The 17,043-nt window shown below is 36.6% G+C and overlaps 1 protein-coding gene across 3 annotated transcripts in view; it reads right to left on the bottom strand.

Moving 5' to 3' along the window:
* Positions 1-17,043, bottom strand: part of KAT6A (lysine acetyltransferase 6A) — a 111,202-nt gene that overhangs the window by 11,894 nt on the left and 82,265 nt on the right. For all 3 annotated transcript variants that reach the window (XM_047717197.1, XM_047717195.1, XM_047717196.1), the window contains 6 exons: positions 13,244-13,359; positions 6,892-7,033; positions 4,815-4,976; positions 3,652-3,745; positions 1,670-1,901; positions 521-728 (listed from right to left, as the gene is read on the bottom strand). In XM_047717197.1, the coding sequence (XP_047573153.1) occupies positions 521-728; positions 1,670-1,901; positions 3,652-3,745; positions 4,815-4,976; positions 6,892-7,033; positions 13,244-13,359 (954 nt within the window). The remainder of the gene's footprint in view (positions 1-520; positions 729-1,669; positions 1,902-3,651; positions 3,746-4,814; positions 4,977-6,891; positions 7,034-13,243; positions 13,360-17,043) is intronic.

The following is a 17,043-nucleotide window of genomic DNA, read 5'->3' on the forward strand; positions in this document are numbered from 1 at the left end:
AAAACAGAGAAAGATATGCATCACATAAAGAAAAATACTGAACACTATACAATGTTTTACAGTCCCTCATTAACTCTTTAATGTTTGAAAGACATTTGTGTACCCACTGAATTATTTAGTGCTCTACTAGAAAACATACACGTTTACATTATTTCCTTAATGTTTTAAGGAAAAGGGATCTTCATTATATTTTTAACAATGGTCAGAATTAAATTAGATCCAGATTCCTCAGTTACTTCCACACAGCTTAAAATTTAGCCGTTTATCAGCACTCTGGTATGGAATTCTTAGTTCTAAATAACACACTGTAACAAATTTGAAGGTCTCCAAATGATCCAAGGCTTAAAAATATACAAATAAGTAAACAAAACCCAGTCTTCCTGAAATCTCTATCACTGAAATCAACTGAAATTCTAATGTGAATTGACTGTGTTGGTTTAAGTTATTGTAACACAGATACTCATGAAAACCAAAAATAGAGCCTTCTTTCATCAAAAATAGAGACTACTCATGCCCTTACACTCGTCTCTAATTCTCTTTCCTGGCACTGCGGCTCTTCGTTTTCTCCTTCCTCCGCCTCCTCTTCTTCCTCCTCGGAGACAACAGAATTGGAGACAATGACAGGAGTCCAGCGCAAACATTCTGGATCTACATCTACAGGTCGCAAATTCAGCTGAAGCTTTGCCATGTGATCCTGGATAAGTTTTTCCCGGCGAATTATCACAAATCTGGAACCAGAGCAAAGTTTATAGCAATCAACGACGTACAAGGAATATCTAACCATGAATATGGAGCTATAACCCCCAGAAAACCTTGGAGATGATGACAAATGCTTCAAATACAGCCCACCTGGGAGCATGAAATACAGAAATATGCCAACATATGAGATGGCTAGGAAATATGAAGTTGGCCAGCTACTTCATGCTCAATGAGAACAATGTATGAAGTGATGTTAACATTCACTGTCTCACACTTCCCACCTCTGCAATTGCTGCTACTCTCCTGTATCCTATCTCCTAACCTCCATCTTTCCAGCCCAGTGCCTCCTTCCCTTCTCTGTGATCTTTTCCTGACCCCTCTAGATAAGGGTGAGGTGAAATTCCTTTAACCTGTATTTTGTACCACCTTATATAGAAATAAATCATGGGTATATTTTACTAGACGTTATTTCTAAAGCCGTTACTTCTTGTATTGTGAAGGAGCTCCCAGCATTAGAAAAGAAAAGCCCCTATAGCTTAGGTCTAAAAGTTAGAAGGAAGATGAGAAAAAAGAGTTTTTAAAAAAACGTGGTCAATGGTATCAAATATAGAAACAAAAATGATGTCTCAAGATCACCAAATGTACCACTTATATTTGTTTATGCCCTTTCACTGATAATCTGGCTGCCTGATCCAAACATCTCCATCTAATTATTATTTTTTTTTTTTTAAAGATTTTTTAATTTATTTGTCAGAGAGAGAGTGAGAGAGAGCGAGCACAGGCAGACAGAATGGCAGGCAGAGGCAGAGGGAGAAGCAGGCTCCCCGCCAAGCAAGGAGCCCGATGTGGGACTCGATCCCAGGACGCTGGGATCATGACCTGAGCCGAAGGCAGCTGCTTAACCAACTGAGCCACCCAGGCGTCCCATCTAATTATCTTTTGAAAGTATACAAAGAGATGTGATACTCACTGGTCACAACGGAAGTCCAGCATTCGTAGGTGGTGGAGTGTGGAAGTAATGTCTTGAGGACAAATTCCAGTCAACTTGCTTAACTTCTTAATGCTGATTTGTTTGTCATTTTGGTGATAAAGGCACTCCAATATTACACTTTTCCAATAAGCCATGTAGGAAAGACGACCTAGATCGGATAATGGTTTCTCTGGAGACCCTGCTTGGCCTTCACGCTTTGATAACAAATAACCTAAAGAAACCCCCGAATCACAAATATGTCAGAGAGCCTAAAATAGGCTAATTCACCAAAATAACAGTTCCCTCTTCCACAACCAATCTAAGTAGTATAGAACAAAACTGAAAAATCATTTCAACACACATTTGCACAAGATTATGTAATTTGTATATACTGAACATTAGTTAAGTATTACTTTGTCCATATGTACTATAAATCACATTGTTAAAATATTCAAATTGTTAAAAAAATCAGAGGATTTCATATTAATATGATGCATTAAGATTAAGGTAATAATGATTTTTATTTTATGTGGGGAAAACCTCCCTTGCATGTTTTATTAGGACCACCAGATGGCAACAGCTATACCTGAATTGTTGAAAAATACAAAAGAATGCCTTCGTTTTTTAGGTAATCCTATCTGTTAAGACTGTGGTTCTTCTGTGAGTGAATCAGATGGCAATTTCTCCCTTCAGCCAAAGCACTCCTCACACTGACCTTTCACCTTAACTCTTAGTGAGCAAGGATGTCAGCGTTGAGGGTGTCCCTGAGAGTGTATGGTGGTATCTATCCTCCTGTCCAGAGCAGGACTCTCAAGAACAGAAAGGTATAAATTCTAAGAGCAGCAACAATGGAGATGGCAGAAGAAATGCAGTTTTTTGTCATCAAAGAAAACTACTAAAAGCAGTCTGTGAATAGTTATGTGGGAAAATAAAGATTACATTAGGAAAAGCAAATGAAAACAAATACTGTAATCGTAGATTGCTGGCTGTGTATCACAAAAGTATAACTAATTAGCATAATAAAATATTTTCCTCTAACTTTGCTACTTAATGGCAAAAATGGCATAACATATCCAAACATGAGTCGTTTTTCAAAACAATATATTGATATTAAAGGAAATAATCTGAGTTGCACTCTCTACTACTAATCTAAGAAGGCCAAGAAAACATACAAAATAATCAATGGCACATATTTCCAATAAAATATGGTAAGGAGTATAGTCTAAGGCCAACTAGAATAAGCTGAACTGGTCCATCTGAGAATTAACTTCTTAACACTAGTGATACAATCATCTAATATTTAGAAGAACTGCCTGTATCAAAATATTCCCTCAAAAATCACTGTTATAATTAATATAAAATTATTGTAAACATATACTTACTTTCTAAGCAAGAATATGAACACGTAAAACAAAATTCAAATTCTACAATGACTTTTTAGAGCTGCTTAGCTATCACGCCTGATAAAATTATTTCCTATGCCATTTATTTTTAAATTTTTTAAGGTGCACTGCATGTTTCAACCACTAGGTAGAGCCCATAACTAAAGTTACTAAAAATTTTCTCAGATTATTAGGTAACAAAAATAAGGCAAGTACTGTACTTCTTTACTGTACTAGCTTAAGTAGTTATACAATGTATTGAGTATTGCTGTGAGAATTATCATAAAATTAAGTTCCACCTGTAAATTAAGAGTTGAAAATTCAAAGTATTTGCATAGATCACACAAAGCTGGTATTTGGTGTAAGCTATTTTAAAATACTTCATGTCCAGTGCTCGCTTCGGCAGCACATATACTAAAATACTTCATGTCCAATCAAAAGAAAAAAATTCATGACTTTAGATTTCCAAAGTCCTATACTGCAGTATGACAAAAGATACTAGGAACCAATAAACATCTACAAATCTCTAAAATATATATATATATATACAGAAGGTCCACAAGAAGAGATAATGAAAAATTATATTATTATAATCCTTACTGAAATCGATGAGAAACCTGCCATAGCCCTTACGCTGGTATTGGGGAAGAATCATTATACAGGAAACGTTGTACTTCTGTTGGCAGTGCTTTTCCTGGTAAAGAAGATTTTAGAACAACATGCGAGTAAGACTGAATAATAATGTTAATTATTAAGAAACAAAGACTAACAATCAAAACCAAAGCCCTGGTCCTTTGAGAATAGCACGCACATCAAGAAAAAAAAAAAATACCCCACTGGGAGGAGACAGGACAATGTTAAGTCATTGCCATTACTCACAAAGCAACCTCCCCAGGAGAGTAAGAATAACATAAAATTATGCGATCTAACACCATCTGTAACTCAGAAACAGTATGCCATTGCCTAAAATGAGCAGAGGAATCTGAGTCCCAATCAATCTGCAAAGCTATAAATGATGAGTCAGTGTGGCACTCTAAAAATGGGAAAATTCATCTACCACTTCAAAGATTCTCTTATTTCCTGCTCTGGTGCTCATAGGGCAGTCCCATCTTCCCATCAGTTGTACCTAACTTCACAAAAAACAATCTCAAAATGTCGGGAGTAGACACTTTTAAAACTCAGGTAATATATATAAAAGTATACTTAACTGGTATACTTAAAGCTGGTATTTCCATGTAACTATTTCATACACGTAAGATTTTTTCATAGGCTAGCTTAAATAAAAGTACATCTTTATGTTGTTTGACTAAAAAAAAAAACAACACCTTTTGTTCTCCCCAAGAGAATGGAAGATTACAGGAAGGAGAGAAAACATCCTTGAATAAAAATGGCATCTTATTTCTATTCTTCAAATTTAAACTTGGAAGAGAAGATTTAAACTGAGAAGGAGCTCACAGAGGTAATGACTGTGTTTATTTCACAAGTTCATGGTAAGTTATTACCATGGGAAGAGAAGTCATTTAAAAACTTTTTCTCTTGAGTATAAATGGCAGCCCATGTTCCTAGGAGAGTACAGTATGTTGAATGTTACTAAGCACCTTCAAGCACTTGGTACGTTTCTGAATGTTCCTTCTATTTTCCTTTCCAAAAAGTTAGGTGGTACCCAGAAGGTGCTGTATTGTGTAGTGTCTCCAGTGAGAATTGACAAAGATTGTTTCAGATTTCTGTGTGAATTCAAACAAATTTTAAGCTGATATACTTACTTTAGAAAAGTAGCCAACAAGGTGGCAGCCCTTGACATCATTCTGTGTTAGTACATAAAAAAGAAATGGCTCCACGTCATAATAGAGTGTTTTGTGGTCAAGAAACAACTTTGCCAAGAGACACAGGTTCTGACAATAAATGGTACTCACATTCCCATCAACCTAGAGGAAAATAATAGAACAAAATCATCAGGAAAGTGGCTCTTTAGTTCTAGAATAATAATGCACATCACTTACAAATATCTGTGAGTATCCATAGTCCAGTCTAAGAGAAGCTATTGGTGACCAGAACCTGGAAACTATCCTTTCAACAGCAGAATTAGGGTACCTGCTGTTTTAAGACAACTAAACAAATAAAAATACTGTACCTGAACAAAGTACGATTAGCTAGACAGGGAAATGATGACCCTTTTAAAAATAGCACTTTTGGGGGGCGGCTGGGTGGCTCAGTGGGTTGAGCCTCTGTCATAGGCTCAGGTCATTATCTCAGGGTCCTGGGATTGAGCCCGGCCATCTGGCTCACTGCTCAGCAGGAAGCCTGCTTCCCCCTCTCTCTCTCTGCCTGCCTCTCTGCCTACTTGTGATCTCTCTCTGTGTCAAATTAATAAATAAAATCTTTTAAAAAATAGCACTTTTTGCTTTATAACAAGATTGGCTGCTGTAATCCCTCAGATGGCAAGCTGATCTCATTTTTTAAAGTAATTCAACAAAAGATCTAAAAGCAACCTTTTCTAAAATACATTTGTTGGGGCACCTGGGTGGCTCAGTTGGTTAAAGCCTCTGCCTTTGGCTCAGGTCATGATTCCAGGGCCTGGGATCGAGCCCTGCACTGGGCTCTCTGCTCAGCGGGGAGCTTGCTTCTCCCTCTCTCTCTGCCTGCCTCTCTGCCTGTGATCTCTGTCAAATAAAGAAATAAAATCTTTAAAAAAATTAAAAAATAAAATACATTTGTTAAGTAAAACAAGGTGTAACTATAGTCCTATCTATGCCAGCAGCCAAAAGCACTGCAGTCTGACCACAATGATCAGATTTACCCCAAAACAAAGCTGTTTTCAAGAATATTAACTATTGCCAGAAACGCCAAGCAGGTTCGCTAGGTAGAAACCTGGCAAATGAGATATTTCTTGGAACTGGGTTGGCAAGATCAGGAGCACTACAGTGTATTTCTCCTGACACACACCTGTGTTGCTGGGAGTGGCCAGAGCTTGTTCTTTTATGTGAAGGTCAATGAATGCCCACATTAAACCCTAAGACACTGACATTTCAGGACAGAAACCTACTCAAGAATTTCAGTAACTTAGTATTACTTCTTTTAAAATACACACTGATATGTGCTTAAGGTAAGAAGCAGTTTGCTCTTGGGTATTCTGAAACAGTACTGTACACCACCCCCACCCTCCTTCCCGCAAGGTGAAAAGCTTCACTACTGCTCACTTAAAATGAAGGTGTAGAGAAAATCAAGAAAGTTAGAGACTGAGCAGATCCCGACAATCTGAAATCCTATCATCACAGTCATTAACAGAACTGAATACATGGCAGGTACTCAATTAACACCTGGCAATGACACCACAGAACTGAGGATCAAGAAGCTAGAAACCCATGACTAACAACACAGAATCACAGACACAGCCCAAGTCATATCCTCATGATGAAGCGGAAAAAAATATATATTTTTGTATCTTTACAAAATAAGGTTTACTATGGCTATTGAATATACCTCTACAAAATATTCAAGTAGAACAAGAGAAATTTTTTTCATTTAAATACTATTTCATAGATTCTAATTTTATCTAATTTATCTAATTTTATCACATCTAAACATAAACAATCAGTTGGCATTTTTACCAAATGGAATCCTGAAATACAGAATAATTTATTCTGAGATCAAGCTTGTGTGACCTTGGTACCATTTGGATTGGCCTAATTCTGCTTCTCATCATAATAGCTGCATTACTGGACTCAATCATGAGTACAACAGTAAAATAACATTTCAAAAAAACCCAAGTACAATTAGACACAGAATAGGTGGCACTATATTTGAAATGACAGGAAGACAACTATAAAACATCTACTTTACCTCAAAGACAGAAATGTTATTTTTTCTGTAAATCTCATTGGCAGGAGGATGGAACCAACCACATTTCTTCATGTGCTGCTGGAGAATAGTTCTACTTTTCATATATTTTAGACAGAATTCACAAAGATACAATTTAGGCAGCCTGTAAATAATAATTAAACAAAAAAAGACAGGGCTTTTTATAAGTCTGTAAACTTTGACAACTATCCTTTTTGACTCTCATTACTACTCAAGTAAAAAGGTGGAGAATGTATTGTCATCCCCATTAATCAAATGAAAGAGAGAAAACAAACTATAAAAATAAAACTAATTTGGTTAATGGCATCCAACTAATTGTTAGAAGGCAAGGGTGAGAAGTAAAGATACCCAATTCAGAGATCTTCCTAATTAGACTAATACTTCCCAGGCTTTTTTAAGTTACCCACTTGGCAGACAATGAAAATCTCATATTCCTCCCTCCTTGATAATCTCTACTAAGTAGAAAATAAAGCCTGCCTTCAGAACACCCCAATAAGTGGAGAAGATTTTGTCAAGGTATATATTCTGTCTTCCTTTATTTGATCATTCCTCCTTTTTTTTTTTTTTTTTTGAACAACATGGACCTGGACTGTGTGAGTCCACTCATATGTGGATTTTTCTTGGTAAATTCAGTACAGAAGTATAATTGTATTTTCTCCTCTTTATGATTTTCTTAACATTTTCTTCTCTCTAAGCTTACTTTATTGAAAGAATATAGTATATAGTACATGTAACACAAAATATTTGTCACTTGACTGTTCATGCTATTGGTAAGGCTTCTGGTCAATAGCAGACTTTTAAGTTTTGTGGGAGTCAGAAGCTATACATGGATTTCTGACCGCATGGGGGAGGAGGTGCCCCTAACCGCAGCATAGTTCAAGGGTCAACTATACTACTGTGTCAGACCTTGTGCTAGGTGCACTAGGTATAGACTGCTGAGTAAAATGGATATAAAGTGGGTATTATAAAAGCAGACTTTATACATCTTTTTAAGTATAAAACTATAATAATACGTCTTTTCAAGTTAGGACATATTATACTAACTCCTTCCTTCTACCCCTGAAATTCTGGCTTTCCCTCTGGTTAAATACCCCATTAAATCCTGCAACTTAAAAGTCTATCATTCAACAAATGAAATACAAGTTAAAATTGTTCTTTCAGATTTTCCGTTATGAATTTATATTTATGTAATAGTCATGCTATTTTAGCAGTTATTTAACAGGACTTCTTTAGCTCCCTTTTATGAGGAGCTAAGACAATAAAGTGATTGGATCAGTTCATAAAGTAATGGAAATAATATAACCTAAATTAAAGGCCAGTGGCTTTTATACCTATTTTAGTCTAATCCAGAAGACCATGTGGCTCTTCTATTACAAACATACACCTCACTTATCCTCAGCACAGAGACTTCTCTGCATCCTGAACTGTGTCCAGAACTGGTCATGCCTTGGTAATCCAAGATCTGATACTATCATTAAAAACTGCATATACAAAAATACTAGATATGATGACAAAACCTATAACCCAAACACATTACTGCATTTTCTCTCAAATAAATAAGTTAATAAACCTCATTAATTTAGTTGCTATCAGTTTGGATAGTTAGGCTTTGAAAAGATCACACTAGAATTAAAGAAAGAGTAGATTAACGCACAAAAACGTCTAACTGAAGTATGAAGACCACACTATTTTTTCAAGTACTACTTTAGAAGCCACTTTTAAAACATAATTATATTTTATCTGAAAACATTTAACATTCAACTGAGGCTTTTACCAAGGTGTACTCATGGAGCACTAGTCCTGTACGTATTAAGTGTTTCACGCCCAAATAAAGGTGGAAAAAGGCATTAATGTGACTTTTTTCCTTCTCCCCTGGGGATTTACACTGTGTATTCATTCTTCCTATACAACCTCATAGCTTACTTTTAAAACTGTCACACAGAGCACACTAAGAGCTTCCAGGGAATTGCTGAGGTATAATATTTCTAAGCCTCTACAGTATCTAATACTGGTTTCCAAAATCTCTCATATTAGACAAACCAATACAACCTGAAGTTATGTCATTAGTACAAAAGTCATTCCAAAATACAGTACTGAGTAAAACAAATAACAACTGACACTGCAAACTGAAGTCAAGAAACAGGAGCCAAGAACACTGTGAAGAGAAAGGTTTCCTAGGTGACTTTGCTTATTTCCTTTGCATGCTGCCTCAAATTCCACTGCTCAGAGAATAGCAATCTATCTATAGACTAGACAGCTTTTTGCTTCTTTACCACCAGAATTGAAAAATCTCAGAACGAAATGGCCCCAATTATAAACTTCATCATCTAACGTGGGCACTAGATATACTAACCGAGTCTCAGAGCTGACCCACAACTGCCAGACTATTTTCCTGAATATGTGGATTTTGAGTAATTTCTTCTGAAAAGGATAGGAAGAGGTTCTCCCTGGGTAATTAATGGTAGTCTCCTTCTTCTAATTACCTTATCTTTATTTACCTGTGTTATATTCTCAATGAGGAGTTTTAACTTGTTGCAACATAAAGATAAAAAAGAATCTGGTTATTCAGTTTAGTCTTGAGAGCTAAATATTACAACTAAGTATTTCCTACAATGTGAATCTGAGAAACATAAACAAAATCCTGGGATAAAAGGAAGGGAGGGAGGAGTGGCAGACACTAAACTTTCTGGATTGTGCTAAAGATAAATGCCAATGTTAAAAGCATCCAATTTAACTTTTAGGTCTTGGTACAAAGACATGAAAATAAAGTATGACTTATTTCGTAAGGTCTATGAAAGAAGATCTAATTTTTAAAGCTCTCACAGTAAGCAAGTTGTTCAAGAAAACATAAGAAGGAATGAAATCTATAAAAAAAATTACTGCCATGGGACGCCTGGGTGGCTCAGTTGGTTAAGCAGCTGCCTTCGGCTCAGGTCATGATCCCAGCGTCCTGGGATCGAGTCCCACATCGGGCTCCTTGCTTGGCGGGGAGCCTGCTTCTCCCTCTGCCTCTGCCTGCCATTCTGTCTGCCTGTGCTCGCTCGCTCTCCTCTCTCTCTGACAGATAAATGGAAAATCTTTAAAAAAAAAAAAAAAAATTACTGCCAAATCTTATCTGGTAAACTTTAAGTTCATGCTATTTCCTCGGAATAGCAAGGTGTATGATATTTTCTTGACTAAAAAAACTTCAGCAAATCTTAGTATCTCAAAAATAATAAAGTAAAAGCAAGCATCATAATCTACTTGATTCCAATTCAGTTCTTGCTGAAAACATTTTAAAATAAAGCCTCTTACTTTATTATAACCAAGCCCACTGGGATGATACTGTTAGTCTAAAGGGAATCATCTGATAAAACTCCCAGAAAAACAAAATGTTTTAATAGCAGTACTTATGGCTGAAGTTCTTTCACTGAAAAAATACATCATACAGGAAAAACATCACATCACATGCAATGAAGTATAGTTATAGAGAGTATGAATATTCTTAGCCCTAAAGAATACTGCTGGGTGTTGCTTTTTGTCATTGTCTTCCTGATAGAGCACACAGGCCTCACTTCATCATGGGGTGTTGCTTCCATACCTGGAATTGATTCTAGAGTCAGCCACTCTGCTGATACCCTTACATGTGAAGTCAGGACTGGGCCACAACTATATGCACTTTAGAAGCATTGCCTATCTTACTTCTGGGCTGATGCAAATATTCTTCCCAGGAACTCCCATGGTATGATCTTGGCTTCTGAACATTGCCCAAGACAGTAGCAATTTGTGTAGTCTTTATAATAGGTCTACTTGCAGTAAAATTTTAATACAACAACAAAATTCTATGAAGTTTTACTTAAATCAAAGATTATGGTAAAAGCCATGTGAGATCAATGTGGATACAGATGCCATATGGAGTAGTGCAAGCTTGGTGGTTAAAAGTTATGGCTATGTGGTAAGAGAAAAGTGAGATAAAATCCTGGTCCTGCCACTTATGAACTATATGGTCTTGAATATGTTTGCTGAGCCCTGATCTGGAAAATGAAGGCAGTAATATCTACCTTTAACAGAATTATTCCAGAGATTTTTAGTCCAGTACCAAGCTCAATGATGGTAACTAAAGCTACTAATAATTTATGATTAATACTATGAATAGTTTATTCTCCTTTCATTCATTTTATTTCATCATTTAATGGTCATCCAAAGTCCTTAAGGAACCTGGTCTTTTGTAACTGGGGCTGTACATAATCTAGGCATCAAGTCAAGTCAGGAACAGATCAAAAGGGAGAGGAAACTTCCCAAGCTCCTCAATTACATGGAACTCATCCTTTAGGATTTCAGTATGATCTCCTTGCAAAAAGGTTATTATGAAGTTCTAAGTTCAGGAGTAAGATATCCCATGATCCCAGTTACTCCTGCCTTCAACCTATTTATGTCATGTTTTAGAAGGTTCTCGATGAACCTGTCTGCCATATATGAGCATCACATGGCTCTGCTGGAGAAATTTAATGTTAAAACTCTGATTTATACTATTCCAAATCGTACTGTTCCAAATGAAGCAGAATTAATGGCTTCATTGTTGTTGTTTCATTTTGTTTTGTTTTTTTAAGTCAGAGATGCAAGATTAGTTAATATACGATGCACACACAAATATCTAGATATTATGGGAAATAATGCACAATCCCACTTCCCAAAAGATTTTTCCTTTTGGGATCTTTTCTTTTTATTCGCTGCAATTGTTCTGTTCTTGCATGATTATGAATTTTTCAAAAAGTATTCAAAAATTTTAGTATTAAGAAAATAACTTAGAAGTCATTTAGTGCAGGATAATAAACAGTCATTAACAACGTAAGGCCATAGGTTTTCTTGGTCCTATAATTCTCTGAATATCCAGAACTCTTGAGAAATTGCCTTGAGTACCTGAGTTCTGTAAGTAGTAGAGGAATTTCCTGCCCTCTTTTAACATATATAAATATATAATCACATATCATGTAATCTTCTTTTAATAAACTCATATTAATTTTTGTTATTCCATGATATAAACAGAGTGTTGCCTTACAGATCTAACACAGTGGTCAGGGCTAACCAACCCTACAATAATTGGCTCTCAACTGCTGTTTCATGAGCTTGTGTGTTATCTTCCTGAAGTTTGGCTTTCTCTTATTTTTGGTTGCTGAGGTCTGTGTCCATAATAACATTCTCACTCCTTTTTTTTCTACTTCTGTTTACATTTGGAAACCAGTTATCAAAGTATGTGGAAAGAAAAAGTAAAAACAATACTGAGTTTTAGTTTTTTTTTTTAACAAACATACTAGCTTATTCCCAGCTTCTGGAAATAAACCATGTTATAGCACTTTCTATAGTGTAAAACACTAAATAAATCAATATTATAATTACCTGTGCTAACATTTTGGACTAGGAATATTACTAGATAGGTAAAAAGCCACATGATGAGAGTATTCTGAACATGAGTTTAACTCATAGAGCACTTATTATTCCTTACAACACTCTGCTAAATGGGAAACCTGAGGCATAAGTAGTTTACAAATTAAACAGAACATTAATGTGACTGCTATACTACGAAGTTTAATTTTTTTGACCAAAACTTATTTTTCAACTCTTTTAATTTCAATGCTAAAGGAAAAAAATAATATCTGACATTACTGAGCACTTATCCTCTTCTAAGTGATTTACATGTTTTAACTCATGTTTTAATGATCACAATGAAGCCTCTGAGGTGAGTGTTATTTTTACCCCCATTTTGCTGATGAGGGAACTGAGGTACAGGCGAGCTGGGTAACTTCTAAGGTTATACAGCTTATAAATGTCAGTACTGAGTCATGAAACCAATTTGGCTTTATTAAAAATGCTGCCTCACCCCAAAAAGTTGGTGACTGATTACTTTTTATGTCTGGAAACCCAAGCTACTTACATTTAGTATTATCGCATATCATTTGTCCAATTATTCCTGGGAAAACCAACCATTCACTAAGTTCGTTAAATTATAAAAACTTAGATAAAAGGCTACTCATTGAAACTTTATTTACATGCAAGTAGTGTGAAGTATGAAGGCAATTTCTCTTAAAGAAAAAATGTTCCCCTTGTGGTTCTGACCATGTGTCAGGCCAATTTTAAATAATAGCTTTTGGATAGGTTACAGAAAAGAAAATCAAAAGCCCACTGGGATTAAGTGGTTGCCAAAATATGCTGTTACTAAGGACATATAAGTCACCAGTTTCCTCAAATGTATGAAGATGAGCGGACTAAAATGTCCTCAAGATCTAGCTTTGAGTTCTATGAATTGTTGAGTTCTATGAATCTAGAAACAGAAGGTAAAGGGTCTCTGAAAACATACCTTGAGTATTCTTGAGGATATGGGGAGGAGTACCAGGTGTGAATTTCATACTTCCCAAACTCAATGACAGAGGGACAGCGGACTTGTGGATCAGGGGGACCAGTCACTCCAACTTTCTGTACAGTCAAAAAATACATCACAAAAGTCAGCTAAATGAAATCTACTAAGATATTTTAAAAAGCTGAAATTAAATGTCTTCTCGGGATTCAGAAGAACAAAAAAAAAAAAAAAAAAAAAAAAAAAAAAAAAAAAAAAGCCAGGAATGAACTAACAAGTTTTGAAATAAGCTGTATTGTTTTTTTGTAAACAGGGTATTCAAGCGGAGAACAAAAAATACTAATAAATCTTTTAGAACCAAATGCAACTAGTGTCATTGCATTTTCCATATTTAATAAGACTGCCAATATTTTCTGCAATTAAACTCACTCCCTTAATGACTTAGTTGTTAAAGAGAAGCTGCTGGCGTTTGGGGATGTAAGACAAAGAATAATCTTTAACAAGGAAGGAGAAGGAGCTCTGAACACTTGCCAAGGTCATACACACACTGCCTCACCAGACAACAGAAACAACCCACTGAACACGTGAGCACATAGAGAAAAGAGTGACTTTCTGGTTTGGGAAAGTATGTAATATTAAAAGAACACAACAAAATAAGTATCAAAAGAGTCTTCATTTTACACTGCACCTAAAATTCCCTTCATTAGTAGTTCTTTATAGATTTAATCAACAACAAAATGCTGTTATACACATACTGTTACCCCTTTTATCTACCTGTTTATAATGAAAACAATCTCTATGTCCCCATCTCTGCAATAACCTGAACTACATTATCTGAAAGAAGAAGAATCTGTAAAGCCTTTATGACTTCCATGCCAGCATTTTAAATATAAGCCACTGCTGATGACTACAAAGATCAGGTTTTAAAATCTTATATTCAAGAGCAATTTGATTTGCTCTATAACCAATAGAGGAAAATATTCATACACATATATATGTATATGGGTCAGTATATTATGCATATAACATACTGTATATTAATGGATATACTGTAATATATTGTAATATAATAGATATTCTATAAACATTAAGGATTAGCACTGGGGTGCCTGAATGGCTCAGCTGGTTAAGTATCCACTCTTGGCTTTGGCTCAGGTCATGCTCTCAGGTTGTGGGACTGAGCTCCACATAGGGCTCCATGTTCAGCAGAGTCTGCTTGTCCTACTCCCTTCCCCTCTGCCTCCTCCCCAACTCTCTCTAAAATAAATAAATAAATAAAATCTTAAAAAAAAAACTGACTTAAAAAGAAGTTAGTCTAATCAAATACAGTATTAATAACCTTTCATCAAAAGAATAACCAATATTATCCTTCAACTTCATGCTTTAAAAACTAGAGAAATTTATTTAAAGTCTCTTGTTGGAGCCCACAGATACACACAGCCTCAGACTCCCCTACACACTGACTTAACAGAAAAGATATTTTTATTCACTGTTTTATGTAAATTCATAGGAAGAAGCCTCTTCACTACAACTAACAGGAGAACTCTCCCCACCCCTTCTAATCGTTCTCTTTTATAAAAAGGCCAAGGGACTTATCTGAGGTTTCATATTGGAAGACAGCCAGGAAAAACCTCAACCTCTTCCTTAGCCATCTCGAAACAAAAGACAATCATCTTCAGTTGAATCAATTGTGTTATGACACCAAGGAGTACTGGGGCTCTTCCAAATGCAAAAATCATTAAAAACAAACACACACAAGACAAGGTTAAAGTAAGATTTTTTTCATTTCTCGAAACCAAATTAAAACTTCGTAAAAAGGCTATAAAAACACTGTTTTTTAAACTACATTCCAGAATCAAGTACTCTAATTCATAAAGCAGCATCTTTTAACCTACCTTCAAAGCTCAAAATAACAAGATCAATAGTATAGAAAGTTATCAGAATAACCAAGTAACAGAAAACAACTTCCTGAGCCAAGGATTAGATAAAAAGCACAGAAGCTGAAAAGATGCACCTGCTGAGGCACTGCCTGTTGTTTGAGAGCTTTCCCATCGGCTGCTCGTCGCTCTTCCAGGCGGATGCCCGATGTGAAAGTGGATATCCAATTCCAGTATAACTGTTTGCACATCACCGCAACTAAGTCTGTAAAACTAGATTCACAGTAGGCTTCCCCACTGCGTTTACCTATCCTCACCTTTTTGCACTGTGAAATGGCTGGCACATGCGCGCATCCACCTCTGTCCTCCACCACCATCTCCAACTCCCTTATGAGAGCCTCAAGAGCCTGTGTATTTCCGTTTACTAAGGTTTACAAGTTAACAAGGCTCTCCGTAGTGAGGAAGCAACAGCTGCATCCAAACCACTGATTAACTCAGTCCTTGCCAAAATCAAACTGTCAAATCACAATGACGGGGCAACAGGGTGGCTCAGTCAGTTAAGCGTCTGCCTTCGGCTCAGATAGTGATCTCAAGGTCCTGGGATCAAGTCCCATGGCAGGCTTCTTGCTTGGTGGGGAGTCTGCTTCTGCCTCTGCCACTCCCCCCTTACCCCCTCGCTTGTGCTCTGTCTCAAATAAATAAAATTTAAAAAAAAAATCTGAATGACAAGGTTAGTTTTGCTAGGTTTTACTTTTAAATTTCGCCAAAACACTCTCTCATTAAACATGCAGCTTTTGGGGTGCCTGGGTGGCCCAGTGAGTTAAAGCCTCTGCCTTCAGCTCAGGTCATGATCCCAGAGTCCTGGGATCGAGTCCCACATCGGGCTCTCTGCTCAGTGGGGAGCCTGCATCCTCCTCTCTGACTGCCTCTCTGCTTGTGATCTCTTGTCTGTCAACTAAATAAAATCTTTAAAAAAAAAACACAAAAAACAAACAACAACAACAAAAAAAACCATGCAGCTTTCTAGGGGTGCCTGGGTGGCTTAGAGGGTTAAGCCTCTGCCTTCAGCTTGGTCATGGTCTCAGGGTCCTGGGATTGAGCGCTGCATCGGGCTCTCTGCTCAGCAGGAAGCCTGCTTCCCCCTCTCTCTCTGCCTACCTCTGCCTACTTGCGATCTCTCTCTTTTGTGTCAAATAAGTAAATAAAATCTTAAAAAAAAAAAAACCAAACATGCAGCTTTCTAAAGCAGCAGCTATCTAATATAATCAAGAACACAGGGGCACCTGGGTGGCTCAGTGGGTTAAGCATCTGCCTTCAGATTAGGGCATGATCCCAGGGTCCTGGGATCAAGCCCCATAATGGGCTCCCTGCTCAGCAGGGAGTCTACTTCTCTCTCTCTCCCTCTGCCCCCACCCCGCCTGTTCTTTCTCAAATAAATAAAATCTTAAAACATACACACACACACACACACACACACACAAATTTTTTAAAACTAGATTTCTGCCACTTTGTGCCTCCTTTTCATTTGAATATGCCAACATTTTGAAAAGGTGACATACATCCCAAGTCAGAACGGACCTTTCAATCTAAGAAAGTTAAGGGTGGGGGGCACTAAATGCCCTAGTAATTGGTATAAACCAAAAGGTAAGTTTAAATATGCCTATGCTAGATAATAAAACTTTAATTACTAGCAGTTTATACGAAAAGATTATTTTTCTTCTGCAAAAACTCCTCCTCCACCAAATGACTCTAATTCTAATTTCCAATATACAGAAGGAACTCTTGCAGTACCGTCCAGATCTGGTACAAATATGAAAATTACAACTGATCTACTACTGATATATAGTTCCTCTTTCTCTTGCCTTCCATCAGATAGCTCCCCCTCAACTTTCCCTTTCCATTCCCCATGGAGGAATGGCATTTTGA

Source organism: Lutra lutra, chromosome 2 (genome assembly GCF_902655055.1).
Source record: "Lutra lutra chromosome 2, mLutLut1.2, whole genome shotgun sequence".
Classification (NCBI taxonomy): Eukaryota; Metazoa; Chordata; class Mammalia; order Carnivora; family Mustelidae; genus Lutra; species Lutra lutra.